Source organism: Melanostigma gelatinosum (assembly GCF_949748355.1).
Source record: "Melanostigma gelatinosum genome assembly, chromosome: 5".
In the NCBI taxonomy this organism is placed as follows: Eukaryota; Metazoa; Chordata; class Actinopteri; order Perciformes; family Zoarcidae; genus Melanostigma; species Melanostigma gelatinosum.
Window position 1 is genome coordinate 10,439,119 of NC_136638.1, and position 14,831 is coordinate 10,453,949.

Genomic DNA, 14,831 nt, shown 5'->3' on the forward strand with positions numbered 1-14,831 from the left:
CAGCGCTTTAATCCTTCACCAATTAGCTTAGCACGGACATCATCTTACTTGAGTTATCCGGCATCTTATTCTGCTTCTATTTATAATAATCTGCGCTCAGCGGAGTTCAGCCTCGCTCTGAAGCATGCCTGACTGAAACTCATTTAACGGGCCCCCAAGGTGGTGAGATTTTAGAGGAGACCCCCTCTTTTTCTAAATGACACATAGAGGCTGGCTAAGGATTCAAGTATGACACACAGGACGGACTGCTCTACTTTACCGCTGCCATGGTAGATACAGCCCTCTCTAACCACACCTGTTGAGAAAAAAGCTCTCAGCTTCGTATCCCACATGTTTGTGCTTTTAATTTAAGTGGTCTCTTAAAACTCGCAGGCGATGCATCATCAAAGATTAATCCCGAAAGCCAAAATCGAGGAAGAAAAGTAGCCTCAGGAAATCCCAAAGCGCTACCACTTTCTTGCAATTCATATCATGTCCCGCCACAAATTAGTTTCTTCGAGGTGAGCGTGTGACAATTTAAAAAAGCGGACATTATAGAAAACAATCTACGTAATACACCCACAGCACGCGATACAGATAATGTATTAGCCGCAGAACATGAGATGATAAGCATCTCATTCAGTCCAAGTCCCTCATCAGAGACGAAGCCCACATTTGTGCCTCTGATCGTGCAACATGATGAGCAGCTACTGTGATGCAGAGCAGCACTGATATGAAAGAGAATGGAAAAGCCCCGGCGGCCGAGGATCAATGACTTACCTATTCCTTTTTTGCCTCATCAAAGCGACGACTTAAGTTATACGGCCGTCTTAGTTAAGCGGAGACGAGCCTAATTTTCATGATGAAAAAGAGCGCGTTAGATGGCGGATGATGATAGGAAAGTAAGCTGAAGGGCAATTAATCTAGGTAGCATTTCATCGATATTGCGTTCGGATAATGGAGGACGAGGGTTGGACGGTGTCAGACGAGGAAGCAGAGATATTCGTGGGTTCGGAAATGAGGCAATTTGGAAAATAACAGTCTGAGCTGGCAATTATAAGCAGTCTCAGCTTGTTCTGGCCACATTGACTTCCATCAAAGAAAGGACCAAAGACTGATGGTGTGGGGGAAAAAAGGCTGTGTTGGGCAAGCATCGAAAAAAAAAAAAAAAAAAAGCAGGTATGTTTCATTGGTTTATTTTTTTTGGTGTATTTTTTATAACAAAAATATATATATATATATATCCCGGAGCTCCTGGAATTCCCAGACAAGCAATGATTGCCTCCAGGTTACCGTGTGCTCTCTGAGGGTTAATACCGGCTGCGAGTGCGATATGTCGGGTCGGATGCGCAGCTCGCCAGAGTGTTATTCCAGCCGTGCTGCGAAGGGTGTGAGGTCACAGGCTTGCTGGTGGGACCGCGGTCTCTGAAGGGCCCTCGGAGGACAGGCCATTAAAGCGGGGCCAGACAGCAGACTGACATGCAGCGATGCCGGGCACAATACCGCGTCATCCGTTTGCCCTCATGCACGGCAAAAACACATCCATCTTACTGTGTCATTCAGCCTGGAGGATGGATTCTTCTTAAAGAAGAAAGAGACAAATTCCGGGGGGAGTGTTTCGAGAATGTTCCGGAAACGAGTTTCTGTATCATGATGCACGTCAGAATAAAGCCGATCATGGCGCTTGTGTCATGCAAATCACAAGAACATGATTGACTCATTAGCATAGGAAATAACCTCAAGGCCAGACAAGGTTATTTCTGTTGCACGTTTTGAACACAGAAGCACTTTAAAGCACTTTACGAAAGAAAACATACATTAGAGCAAGGTTATAAAGCACAAAAAAAGAGGAAAAAAGCATTCGTTAAAAGCAACTCAACATATTGACAATCATGATTCCATGATTGACAACATATTGACAGAATATTTATTTTTTAGGTCTCAATAATGGACTTAATTTGGGAGAAGATGGATATTTTAATTTATTTGCTTATTAATTAAAATTCTCTCTTATTGTTCATCTTCAGCCTCTGTCTTTCTCCGTGTTTCTCTTTTTCCGTGGAACTGTGTCTGAGTTTAAAGAGAGAGTCAGATGACATCCATCCTTCCCTGTCTGTCACCTCCCCCCTCCCCCTCCCCCCGTCCTCTCTCCATCCACCCATCCAGCATCGGCCGAAAGCTGCGAGTCAGATGGGGGACACAGGAGGATGCACGTGGAGCAACACCTGAGGGTTAAAGGCAGTTCAACTCTGACAGGCCAAAACAAATTTAGGACAAACACACACGCACAAACACACACATATAGAGAGACAAAGCTCGGCTCCGAGATGCCCCCCCACCCCACATGACGAGCATACACAAAAATATGTCAAACGCGGGTGAGCGTTCTCACATTTTGGACACCGGCGCACAGGTCGGCGCCCACTGTGATGCTCTTTATTGGTCTGCTGAAGGTGGATCAGAGCAAAAGGGATCACAATCCGGCTGAAGAAATTACATTTGTCAACGCGCAGTGGAACTCTATTCTTCTTCAGACAATATCCAGGGGCGACGCCCAGGAAGCTCTGAATTCATATCAGAGGGCAGATTTCCCCCGAGACGGCAAGAAAATGAGTTCTCCCCTCTCCAGGAGGTGGGTGTCTGCGGCCCAAGGGCTGTCTCTACCTGGATGTGTGCGGATGACTGCGTGTGTGTGTGTGTGTGTGTGTGTGTGTGTGTGTGTGGAGGTCTACGTGCATGCAGCACAGGTACATGCAGATGCACCGCACTTGTATGAAAGTTTTCGGTGCGTGGCTGCACATGCACAGCGTGTGATTCAAAGTAGTTCCACATTTCTCACAGATAGAAGGGGGGGGGGGAGAAGGCAGGGCGTCAGTCAATTTATTACAGTCGCAACATTTGTTACGCCTCTTAACACAGCCAGCGTGAGACCCAGTCAGATATATATCGAACACCCATATCTGCGGCCTTCCACTTACACGAGCGCGGCCTCTCCGGAAACATAGAGGATGCGAGTCTGAGAAGGAAATCTATGCGCACTTCAAACAATCTTAATCTCCGCTGACGCAACGTCAATACGTTTCAATACCGATTCGTCAACCGGCGCTTCGAGGAATATGGAAGTGTACTTGACAGCAGGAGATACTGAACAATTTGTTGTTTAAGGTCACAGCATCGCTTCTAACTCCGTCAGCATGAGCCCCCATGTCAACTTTGTAAATACTTGGTGAATCTTTAATCCCGCGCCTGAGACAGATAGCGGGCAGCGTCAGGGTGAGAGCAAAAATATGAAATCATTAGATTAGCAGTGTGACAGAGGAGAGAGAGAGAGAGAGAGAGAGAGAGAGAGAGAGAGAGAGAGAGAGAGAGAGAGAGAGAGAGGAGGGTGCTTGAATATTAAATCCAACCCCAAACAGTTACGCAGCGAGGACTTTGTCTTCCCCACCGCCAAAAGCGAGATAGAAAAGAGTGAATAACATCTGAATTATGCTATGAGGGGGCACTATTCTATTGACTGTGCAGATGATTACATTTTGTGTTTCAGGACTAATAGCGCACTTTCAAGTGAAACTTATTTGACTCAAAAATTCCCAAATGTGAAAAATGTATCAAGACAAGAAGGCACCGTCCAATATGCCGAGACGCTGCGGAAATTGTGTTTTATAATCACATCTCTCTTCGGGAGAGACTTCTTCGTGAGCAGCAAATATCGCCTGAGTGACTTGTAACACACTCACAAAAAAAAGAAAGAAAGAGTGAATCATATTTACGTTGGATTACGTTGGTAATCACAACGCAGTTGTGACATTGATAGTCATGGCTGGCTAATGATTAATTGAAATTGTCACTGAATCTCATTTTATTCTTGCCTTCCTTTAAATGAGGTAAGATCTAATTACGGCCTAATGCATAACCTATTAAACCCTCTTCCTCTGGTGTGGCAGGCTGCCAATCTCATCCTCGCCCATAATACCAGGACTCAGCTGCCGCACCGAGCCCTCATCAAACATGCAAATGTATTCTCTCGCACCTTGCTGCTCCTTCTCCGCAGCAGCCTCACAAATGAGGATCTCCTAAATAATTCTCTGATCAACCATTACTTATGCAGCGAGCGAACGCTTAATTCTGTTTGATGGGACGAAATTCCAGCGGCTGGTCTCCAAGCATTTGGGAAATAAAAAACAAAAAATAGGATTCTCGGGCGGTACAATCGGGAGTGGAATCACAATGTGTTCCTGAAAGGTGGATTGCTACTCGGCACTGACATACACTTTTATTTTAGGTAGTAGAGACTGTGAGGCGCCGGTCCCCTGGTGAACCTGTCGACGGTGAGTGCTAAGGAAATGATGAGGTGCCAAAAAGATCTGCAGAGATTCGCTACGACTTTGATGGTGCGCAAAGTCCTGTAATAATACCCCAGAGGCCCGCGTGGCATTCCACTTACTGCTCTGTACTCGTGCACAACATGTCCTTTCCTAACAAACCCGTGAGTCCAACATTCATTCTTAATCACTCTGACTTTTTTTAATTTCTTTTTTTTTTAAAGAAATTGTGAGAGTGTACTAACCCACACTCCTGACGTTCTCTAATCTAATGAGCCTCATTTGTGAGATTAAAGGAATGTCTTTACTAGAGTGACATGATGGTGAATTGGGGCGGGTTGCCTTGAGGGTGTTTTCATTTGGCGGGTTCCTGTTGCAAAATGACATATCCACCGCTTTTGGACTGAAAGCATCTTTGGAACGAAGCCTCACTATTTGTTCCAAATTAACTCTTTTTGTTCATTTGTTTGAAAAAAAAAAAAAAAATGGCCATTGTGAAAAACAACCTTGGAGGCACATTTGCTGCATTTTCTTACCTGGTCTCGAGGGGAATGTTGCTGTTGAGCACCCAGCTGTTGTGAAGCTGTGCCTGGTCTGTGATCGAGCCTGTGTCTGGCCCCTGGCCACCCTGGCTGGCCTGGCACCGCGTCGGCATGGTCTTCCTCTGCAGGCTGACCTGGGTGTAGGGCGCCGGGCGGGCACAGGTGCAGGCGTGCGGCGGCGGGGGAGGCGGGGGCAGCGGGCGAAAGGTGAACTGACCACCTGGACTGCTGGGCAGCTCTGCACCGGAGAGACGGAGAGGAGCAGAGGGGAGGAGGTGGGGATAGGGGGGGGGAGAAATAAACAAAGCTTTATTAGAAGAGCAGTGCCATAAATTACAAATAAAAGTGGCATGTTAGTTGACAGTTTGTTGTATCACACTGATTGAGGGACATAAATCAGCTCGGAAACGGCGCCTGTCCGGTCGGTGCCTTCCCTACCTGCTTTGATACACTTCCAGCCGCCCTATAAATAGGTTATTGGCTGGCTGCAGCATTGAGCAGTCTTTAAAGAGCTAACAGCTCTGGCTTAATCTGCAGCCGGCAGCCCAAACTACCCATGTGATGTTTATTATGAGATCTGTAGCTCCACGGAATGAGCTAGCCAGCTGTAACTCCCTCACACTGGTAACCTCGGGGTCTAGCTGGAGCTCTCTCAATCCATCATTTATCACTCCCTTTCCCTATAACTCCCCCTTCCGCCCCGTCTCCTCCTGCCCGCTTCTCTCTCTCTCTCTCTCTCTCTCTCCAGTGCGTCCTCCAAAAAGCGAGCGCGGCCTAATTACAGTGCTGCCAACACAAATGTGCGCGCATATGTTTGTTGAATGTGTGAACGCCCGTCTAAGTGTGCGAGCGCAGATTATTCATTATTCAGGTCCATGTGTGCATGCACCTGCTTGAATGTGTCGGTATGTTTTCGTGAGTGTACACATTGACTGTATATGAGAAGTCACTGTGCTGTCACTGTTACTGCAGCTGCCCTGACTAAGTATGTACTGTTGCATGTCTGCATTCATGTGGGACATCCTCATAACATTGTACCTTGCACTTTGACCCTCTTGCTCTGCTGTGCAAAGGATTGTGGGTCAGAAAAGCCAGAAAAGCATGCTGGTTTGCACACTGCTAAATGCGAACGGATGCATTCATCCCGATATTTTTGGCACACTGCATTTGACATACTATGTATTGGAACATCGTAAAAAAGTTTAGTATCAGTAGAATGGGAATTGGAACGCACAGGAAGACTAGAGTTCGCCATCTTGGTTTTTTCAACCCGAAGTGACACAAGAGGTTGGCGCGAAGTACGTTTTCCTTTTAGCCCACCAAAAAGGTTACAATTAACTTTCATGAACTGCAAACTCACTGTGAAAAGGTTTAAGTTGTAAGACAAAAACACAGACAACGCCCAGACCGGACAACGCCGTGGTAGCGACCTGTCAATCACAAGATAGCTCCGCCCTAAAGCGTACCCTGCTTTATGGTCTGTTTGACTCTAAATGGGAGCATCATCTGCTCAATGAACATCATGCTGTGCTGAAGAAGACTTGAAACTAGAGATTGAGACCATCAACTCATGTTTACAATGTTTACTGAGGGAATAAATCAAGTGAGAAGTAGAGTCATTTTCTCTAGACTTCTATACAATCTGAGAGAGGAGTCCAGTATCTGTAAGACAGACAGTATTGGCCCACAACTGCCAGAATGTCGGCAATAATTTAGTATTTACAAATGTTACCCACCAGAGTCTTCCCAATTCAACTGTGAGTATTACACAGACAATACCCGAGAAGCCATTTTGTGATAGAAGCTGGGAAAAGTAAAGAATGAAGGGATCTTGTTTCAGTCTTTTGACAGCATACACACCATGTTACTGCTCTTCAACCGCCCATTATGTCTAAAACTGAGGCGACATCTTTTCCCAAATGCTGCAGGGAAACGGTGATGGAACGTGTTATCGCCAACATTTCCGTGGCAGCAAGTCAGTGGCACACGCAGTGAGATTTTAAGCGATGTTTAAAAAATCATATTGCCTTCATCTCCTCACACTGAATTATTGTTCGCCTTCCGCACAGACATGTAAGCCAGTGCGCTCTGTCACGTTCGCCAATGTTCGCTGACATGCCACATAGCACATCAGGTTTTATGGCTCTCAGTCGCTGGTAATTCACATTTGCAAGATGTGTATTGCAGCAGTGTGTTGTACGAAGGCTATGGCAGGACAGGAGCTGTTCTGTAAATAGGCCTATAAACATTTCCACAGTCATACTTCCAGGATTGCCATCTGTCTGAATCCTGTTAAAGCAGCAGTCATGACGTTTCCTCTGCGTGTGACTGTGTGTGTGTATCTGTGTGTGTGTGTATATCTGCATATTTGTACTTCCAAAGGTACATCGTCTACTCTGTCAAAATGCTGTTTGAGCAGAAGACAAGTTTCTCATCTTCCAAAAAACACATTGCCGGTTATTGATCTTCCAACATGGCCGAATTTGTCTTTGCCACATCTCCGAAGCGCGCAATAAAACATTCCGTCTCCGCTCATCTGCATGCCGACACAATGAAATCATCTCTTCCTTACTCGTGCCGAGCCATTACTCTTGTCGCGCGTTTATTTCATGATTTCAAGGAAAAATGCAGCGGTTGTGTATATACTGGGGGTTCTGACTGAATGCTGTCCTCCCGTCGTTGGTGTTTATTGTTCCGGGCCATCTGTGATGAGGCACATTTCACACACGCGCATACCGATCTGCTATTTTTAGCTTGTTGAACATGTTTCTATGCAATAGCAACAGCTGAGAAGTGTAGTTTGTGAGCGTTGGAAGCCAGCGGATGTGTCATATTTATATGCTCGTCCCCGCAACACACAGCGGCCTATGCGGACCTGAAATAACAGACTTTCTTTTTGTTCTCCTGAGACAACACTGTATAATATCGCGTCGCACCGTACAGGACCGCGACCCCGCTTGTCACCACGCAACATCAATCGATTTCAGCACAATCAGAGCGAGTCCATGTGAGACCCGGTGAAATGACAGGAAGTGAATTCGTGTCATCACCTGGAGGTGCTGTTTAGTCGAAACTAATGGATGTGGAAAATGGAAGCTATTTTTGTCGGAGCCACCTCAGAGTATTAAAAATAACATGCTTAGGGGAAAACTGGTGGAACATTGTTGGAGCACTACTGTATCCCGTGTCATTGTAATGCACCAGGAGCTTGAAAGTGGTGCTTCAGTTTTTGTTGTAAGCAGTCTATCTGATTCCTCAGTAACGGTGAGTCCTTAGAGTCCAGCCAGAAGTCCCCTGCTTATAGTCTCTTTTTACTATACTGCAGATGTTTTTCGCATTTGTTACCAAAAGAAAACGTGTCTTTTTTTTCAACAGAAAAAGCACACAAATGCAGTGCATTCCCAGAGCCGGGCACTCGGGTGTGAAACTTGCACTCTGGTTGCGCTTGAGGCTTAAATTCAACTTTGCAAAACTTTGCTGACCTTGGACTTGACTCCCAACTCTGTTATTCAGGAACTTCAAAGTCACTGCGAAAGCTCTCTGCCAAAAACACAGTTTTGATTCCTACGCCGCTGACAAATTCTCCGACGCATCACAGTGTGCAGCCGTCAGCCTCAGGTGTGTCGCCCAATCAAAACACGTCAACGGCGGTGCCAAACTCTCAAATGGTAATACTTGCTCTGGAGGCTGCCGGCACTGGTGGAGGACGCAGTCGGAGCCTTTGCTTTACGTAAAAAAAAACAAAAAAGGATCTGTACCACATTGTAAAAAACTAAAAACAAAACACTTCTGTCTGTATGGTGAAGCTCAGAAAATGCTGGAGACCACACTTCCCATAATGCCACACTGCAGCATCTTTCCTTACTTAACCTGGTCTGATAGAAGCCCACATCTTTCAAAATGCATGTACCAGTTTGAAATGGAGGCTCTTAGCCACAATAAATAAATGAATGTAAATAAATAAATTGATAAATTAATAAATTGATAAATAAATAAATGAATAAATAACAGAGAGAGAGAGAGGATGTAATTAATCTGCGGAGACATTCCTAGAAATAGCTCTATAGTTTGAGTCGGAATCACAAACATCTCTGTGCATTCCAAATATTCTTACAATGGAAAAGAGTTGTGAAAAATGAGAAATGCTTTTCAAAACAAATGGCTCGCAATTGTTTCAAAACCAAACGAATGAATGCAAATTATTTCTGACTCTTAAGTCTGAAATGACTTCTCGTCATTATCAATTCAGACTTTTTAGAAACCCAGAGTTAGAAGAGCTTTGAGTTTATACACTGGCCGCAACTTCAGGTTTCTGTGTTTGTGTTGGCTGGCGAGGTGGGAACAGAGAGAGCCTAGAGCGGACAGGAGCGGAGCAGAAAGGACAAGGATATAGGGCCAGGGGACAATGTAATCTCGGTGAGTAGGGCGACACGGGGGCCCGGGCTGCCAGATGGTTGCTTTAGAAGGCTTAGCTCAGGCAGCTTTGGGTCTCCGCTCCCGAAGATACACAAACTGACTCAACTCCACTGTTCTCACCCAAAAAAACGCACGAATGGCAGAGAAACAATTGCTGGCTCCCTCTCTCGCGCGCTTCTGCACAAAGTCACATCAAACACGCCGGCTGCGATGTTGCATTCGATGGGAGACGCCACCTAAACAGGGCCTGGCAATGCAGGGCAGTGGCCGTGCGGTGTTTTGGCGGTTCAGAGACATCGAGCCAACTCTGCGGGGAGTAGATAGAGGCCAGAGGAGGAGTTTCAGACGACAGTCGTGACCGCGTAGTACATGCTCTGCCCCGGGGTTCCTCTTAGACTTAGCCCTCCAGAAGAGACACATTTGGAAATTCGCTTATGAGATTTCTTTTTCCTGGAATCATCAGCTTTTGGTTACATAAGCGAGATATGAGGGGAAAGCGTTTTATAGCCAGCGTAAGAGAGATCTGGTGGGGATTTACTGGGAAATGTAACAGGTAACAGGTATTTGGGCCAGGTATTAAAAATGCATTACTGTCGGTGAGATGGAGCTAAAATAGCACAGGCATTAAGTATTTATGACAATTTAGGCATTTAAAGCCAAGTCATACTAATGCAATGAGAGGAGGGCCGAGTTAAACATGACTCAGACACACACGCACACACACACAGTCGTGTTTTCATGACATTTGGGGACGTTACATTGACTTACATTCATTTCCTGGAGAATGACCTAAATCCTGATCTTATCCTACACACAACCTTCAACCAAGTATTCACCCTAACATCTAACTAGTGGCATTGATTTGGACCCGGCAAGTTCCCACAATGTACTGTGAAAGCAGATGTCCCCACAAGTCATTAAAACACACACACACACACACACACACACACACAGAGAGTAATGGCCGCGTGTGGAATGAGTTAGCTGTCATGATGGTGCAATTCTCTTGAAGGATATTTAAAAAGCAGGTGTAAAACAGTTTGAATAAAAACTGAATCACACACGCATAATAAAATCATGGCTTTCGTTCGCGCTCGTCATACTCGTCATTAAAATGTTCTAGTTTCAGTCGGGATGTGGCCGCCAGATGTTCAGCGCCACACTGTGCATGGTGTTCCTCTAATAGGGCAGAGGAAGTTAAGAGGCTACAGTGAGAAATCTAATTTTGGTAATCATGGACAACAAGGGACTGTGGGAAAATGATGATAGGGACAGTGGGGTAAGAAAAGGGGGGGGGGGTGATGTGAATATGCTTGCAGTTAAAGGGAGGGAACTCTGACTTTTTCGGAGACATTTTCCTGTGTAAGTTTATCATATAAAAGAAGCAAATATTTACATAAAACAGACAGATTTTGTGTGGTTGAATTGTATATATTTTTTCGAGATATTCAGGTACAGTTTTCAGATTTTTCCATGTCGAAGAGGAGGATCCAACAAGTGCAAAGGTGAAACAGGTACTTTTCCTAATTTAACGTGGGAATGTTGTTTCTCCTTTTTTTGGAAACTAGTAATTAAAAGTTGCCAAGATCTCCACAGCGGAGCTTATTAAGAGATCGGCCTCTTCTACCACCAGGTACCTCAACAAAATGTTGGACTTGCATGTGTATATATATATATATATATATTATTTTTGTGAAATACATAGAATGTAAGATTCAGGTCCCTTGCCCTTCCCAATGCTTTTGATACAGTCACTAAAGTGTTGAAGCTGCATTAACAGAATGCAGAGCTTCTTTAATGAGAAGAGACCATTATGTTCGGTGTGTAGCAGAGCACAACACACGAGCCACAATAACACTAAAGCCTAATATTTAACCAGGTTGGCTCCTCTTTTTCACGCTCTGTTTGCTTACGCCCCCTTCCCCCTCTCTTCCCCTCACTCCATTATTGTGCCCATAGCGCTCTATGGCTCCAGTTAATTTCTTATTACAGGAAAGCTGTATAAAATCCAGAGCCTGACCTCAACAATATCAAACCTGCCTGTCTCACAGAGGAACGAGATCGTTTTAGAGAACATTTAACACTAGTTGGGCCAAGAAAAAATACACATCATCCACCCCACTCTAAAAATAAAAACTGAATAATTTCCCCCAGGATAGCTTTTCATCTATCTGGCTTCTTAATTGAGTTGCATTAAATTGCCACAAAGTTTATTCCACTGCTGTGCTGACATGAAATAAATAATTAACCCCATAAAAAAGGTCAGACAACTGAAATTAGAACTGGCTGGTTTTTGTTCGTCTCTTCTTTTTTCTTTGCGGTAATGAGATGGGATCCCGCCCTCGCTGACCATCTGTCTCCGTCTTCAGAAGAGAGAGATAACACGTATCTTCATCAGACATTATAAGTTCCAATGTGACTCCTTTCATTGGCTGGCTGGTTGGTGTGAAGGACGGTAAGATGGATAATAACAATAGCGAATGTATGATAACGCAGGCTAATATCGCTAATGATCACGGCCCCGGCGAAGGACCTGAAAATAATGTTGCTGATAATGGCGTCCGTGGTGATGGAAATAGGGCCGGTGTTAACAGAGGTAACAGTGATGATGAAAATAGCAGTGGTGGTGGCAGAGGCGCGGATAATTACGCTGATGACAGTGGGCTCTGAGACAGCAATTCGAATAAAAACAGCCATTGATTCAGCTCCGCAGACACGGGAATGAACGGTGTGATCTCCATTTAACGAAGTGACACAATCATGTTGTCTAATTAAAGCCAGAAAATACAAACGAAGACGCCGAGGAGCTCTAAGAGCTCTCCCCCCCTCTCTCTCGCAGGGCAACACAGTCGATTTTCATATAGAGCCTGATAATTAGCAGCCATGCATCATCTGGCTTTCTCACACCGGAGGACTCGCTAGCGTGCGCGTGCAGCTAAGTTAGTGTGCTGTTGCGTGCATCTGTCTGTCTGCGTGATGCGGTGTATATCTATGTGCATATTTGTGTCATTGCTTGTTTGTACCCCCGTCTTCAAAAACAACTGCGGAGCAACTCCACAATCATGTTTAGGCTGCAGGTGATTCTGAAAGTAGCATTTCCCCCGAGAGGGCGTGAAGCCTTCCGAGTGTAGCTCCCCTCCCTCCTGCCGCGAGACGCTTACCCGCCGCGGCACCCGCCGCGCTCAAATTACATTTTTCAGAAGAGCACCCTCCTCTCGGCCCTGCGCTACTTAAATGATCTGTTGCAAACTTGTAATTAAATCCGTCGATGTTTTCTCAGACGTGGACCACCCGACCAAACTTTTGTGATCTCAATGAGTTTTGTCAGCCTTTGTTTTTTCTTCCGGTCCGGGTTTGCGTGGACGTATCGGAATAGCTGCTAGCTGAGCTCAGCTCATCTCTCCTGAGAGCACAGCAGTGTCCTGATCTGTGCCGACCTTGTCACTGCTGCAGGGCGCCCGGTCATTGCCAACTGCCACTGAGCCGTGCAGGTGTTTGTTTGTTTGTTTGTGTGTGTGTGTGTGTGTGTGTGTGTGTGGGCCTTGTTGTGTGTCATACGTCCACGTGCGTGCGTGCATAAGTATGCACCCGAGTGTCTGACGGAGCTTCGGAGCATGCTCAGTAGTGGCGCGACGTCATGTGAGTTATTATCACTTGGTAGACATTTGCATTACCAGGAAGAGGGCGTGACGAGGTGTTTGAGACCCGGGAGGTGAACAACGCCACAATGGCCATTATGGAGATTAGTGCGCACATTCATCTTTTACAAGCCCCGCGATTCGCACCCCCCCCCCCCTACCCTGCTTGCTCGCTCACCGACATACATACATACAGGCGCTGCATCTCCCTCAGCCCCAAAACAATCACAACAAGCAGACGCAGAGGGGTATGGCGGAGTTTCGCTTGCACACACATGCACAGCCTACACTCTATTTCCTCCGACTACGACACTAAAAAACAGGAGGCAGTGCCTGGGCTTGACAGCAAACAAACCAACACGAAGAGATTTTTTGGCAGGCTAAAGAGAGAGTAGTATCAAAGCTACAGGAATGCACCACCAGCAGCACCATTTTTTTCCACTCAGAGAGAGAGAGAGAGAGAGTATGCGCAGTGTTGTAGCAGACCTGAGCTGCTGGTAATTAGAATGGGCTCTGAGGAGAGACAGGCAGTGGAATGAATGCAAATGAATTCACTGGCTCCGGCACTTGGGCTCCTCAACCTCACTTTTCATATAGCATGCCTCACAGACATGGAGCTACTGGCACAAAACAGAGCAGGGCCACACAGTAAACACTGGATGACATGACTGCCGACATGCACGTGCCAGCATGTCCACACACACGCAAAGCACGCACACACACACAAGTGTGCATAGAAGATGTGAATCCGCAGGCCTGAGACGAAACCCGCAGTGCACGAGGGAGCGTGCACGGACACGAACGCACGACGCCGCAACACACACGCACGCGCATTATACCAATCCCAGCAAATGGCACAGCGTTGCCTGTGAAGAGAGAAAGAGGGTGAGAAGGCTCGTTCCAAGCGCACATCCACAGCGTGTCCCACAGCGGAATAAACAAAACCCTTCTTAATTGGTGTCGATTTGGACCGGAGTGATGATTCATCATGCAGAACTCCCCAGTAGAGTATTGGAAACCCAATCACTTCTAATCCATATGACCTTGACAGAGGGCAGAGGGAGTCGGTCTAAACTCTCCCCACGTGCGCTGTCCGGGGCGGACAAAGTCAGGGGGTTGTGACTGACTTTACAACTCGTCGGGGAAGCGTGATCCGCCAAAGTCAGATCACTTCACTGATTGCCCCATCTGAGCCGGCGGCCGATCTTTATGAAGCACTCAATTCTCCACAGTAGTCATAAATCAGCGTACTATAAGCTTTCCGTCTCGATGATGGCGCACCAGAGACACTATTTCCATACCACGCTGCTCCAGTCGATAATCCCTGTTCCCATTACATCTACCAGCGCCCCCATCTCGAAAAACATAAACGAAAGAAGTCCACCGGTGCTGTACCTCGCCTCACCTCCCGGTGCTCCTGGTTTGCCGTGTGAAACTTCGATCGGCAAACTCTGTGGCTCCTCTCAAGGAGAAGCGGGTCGTCTGTGAAGGGGTCCTGCTCTTTTGCTGGCTGGTGCTGCAAATGAGTCTAATTAACACATCTCCCTTCCTATCTTAACCAGGCATCCGGGGCCAACTAGAGCCTTATTATGAAGCAGGATATGCATACAATGTCCCCACTGAGGTTACCGTACGGAAAGCGAGACATATATATATATATATATATATATATATATATATATATATATATATATATATATATATATATATATATATATATATATATATATATATATATATATGTATGTATGCACTGTGCACAAGAGGACAGGGCCATGTGAATGCGGGGAGACGGGGGAGAATAGCAGGAGGGATGAGGGGCTGCTTGGTATTCCGACAGGAGCGTATAATAGATGGTGGAGGGAGATAGATGTACAAAGAGAGCGCGAGAGAGGGAGAGAATAAAAAAGGAAGGAGATGTGCCTCAGTACCAC

General features: G+C 46.0%; 1 protein-coding gene across 1 annotated transcript in view; it reads right to left on the bottom strand.

Moving 5' to 3' along the window:
* tenm1 (teneurin transmembrane protein 1) overlaps positions 1 to 14,831 on the bottom strand; it is a gene marked incomplete at its 5' end in the record, with an annotated part of 163,195 nt that overhangs the window by 112,596 nt on the left and 35,768 nt on the right. The window contains one exon of the mRNA XM_079268409.1: positions 4,838 to 5,081. Coding sequence (XP_079124535.1) covers positions 4,838 to 5,081 — 244 coding nt within the window. The remainder of the gene's footprint in view (positions 1 to 4,837; positions 5,082 to 14,831) is intronic.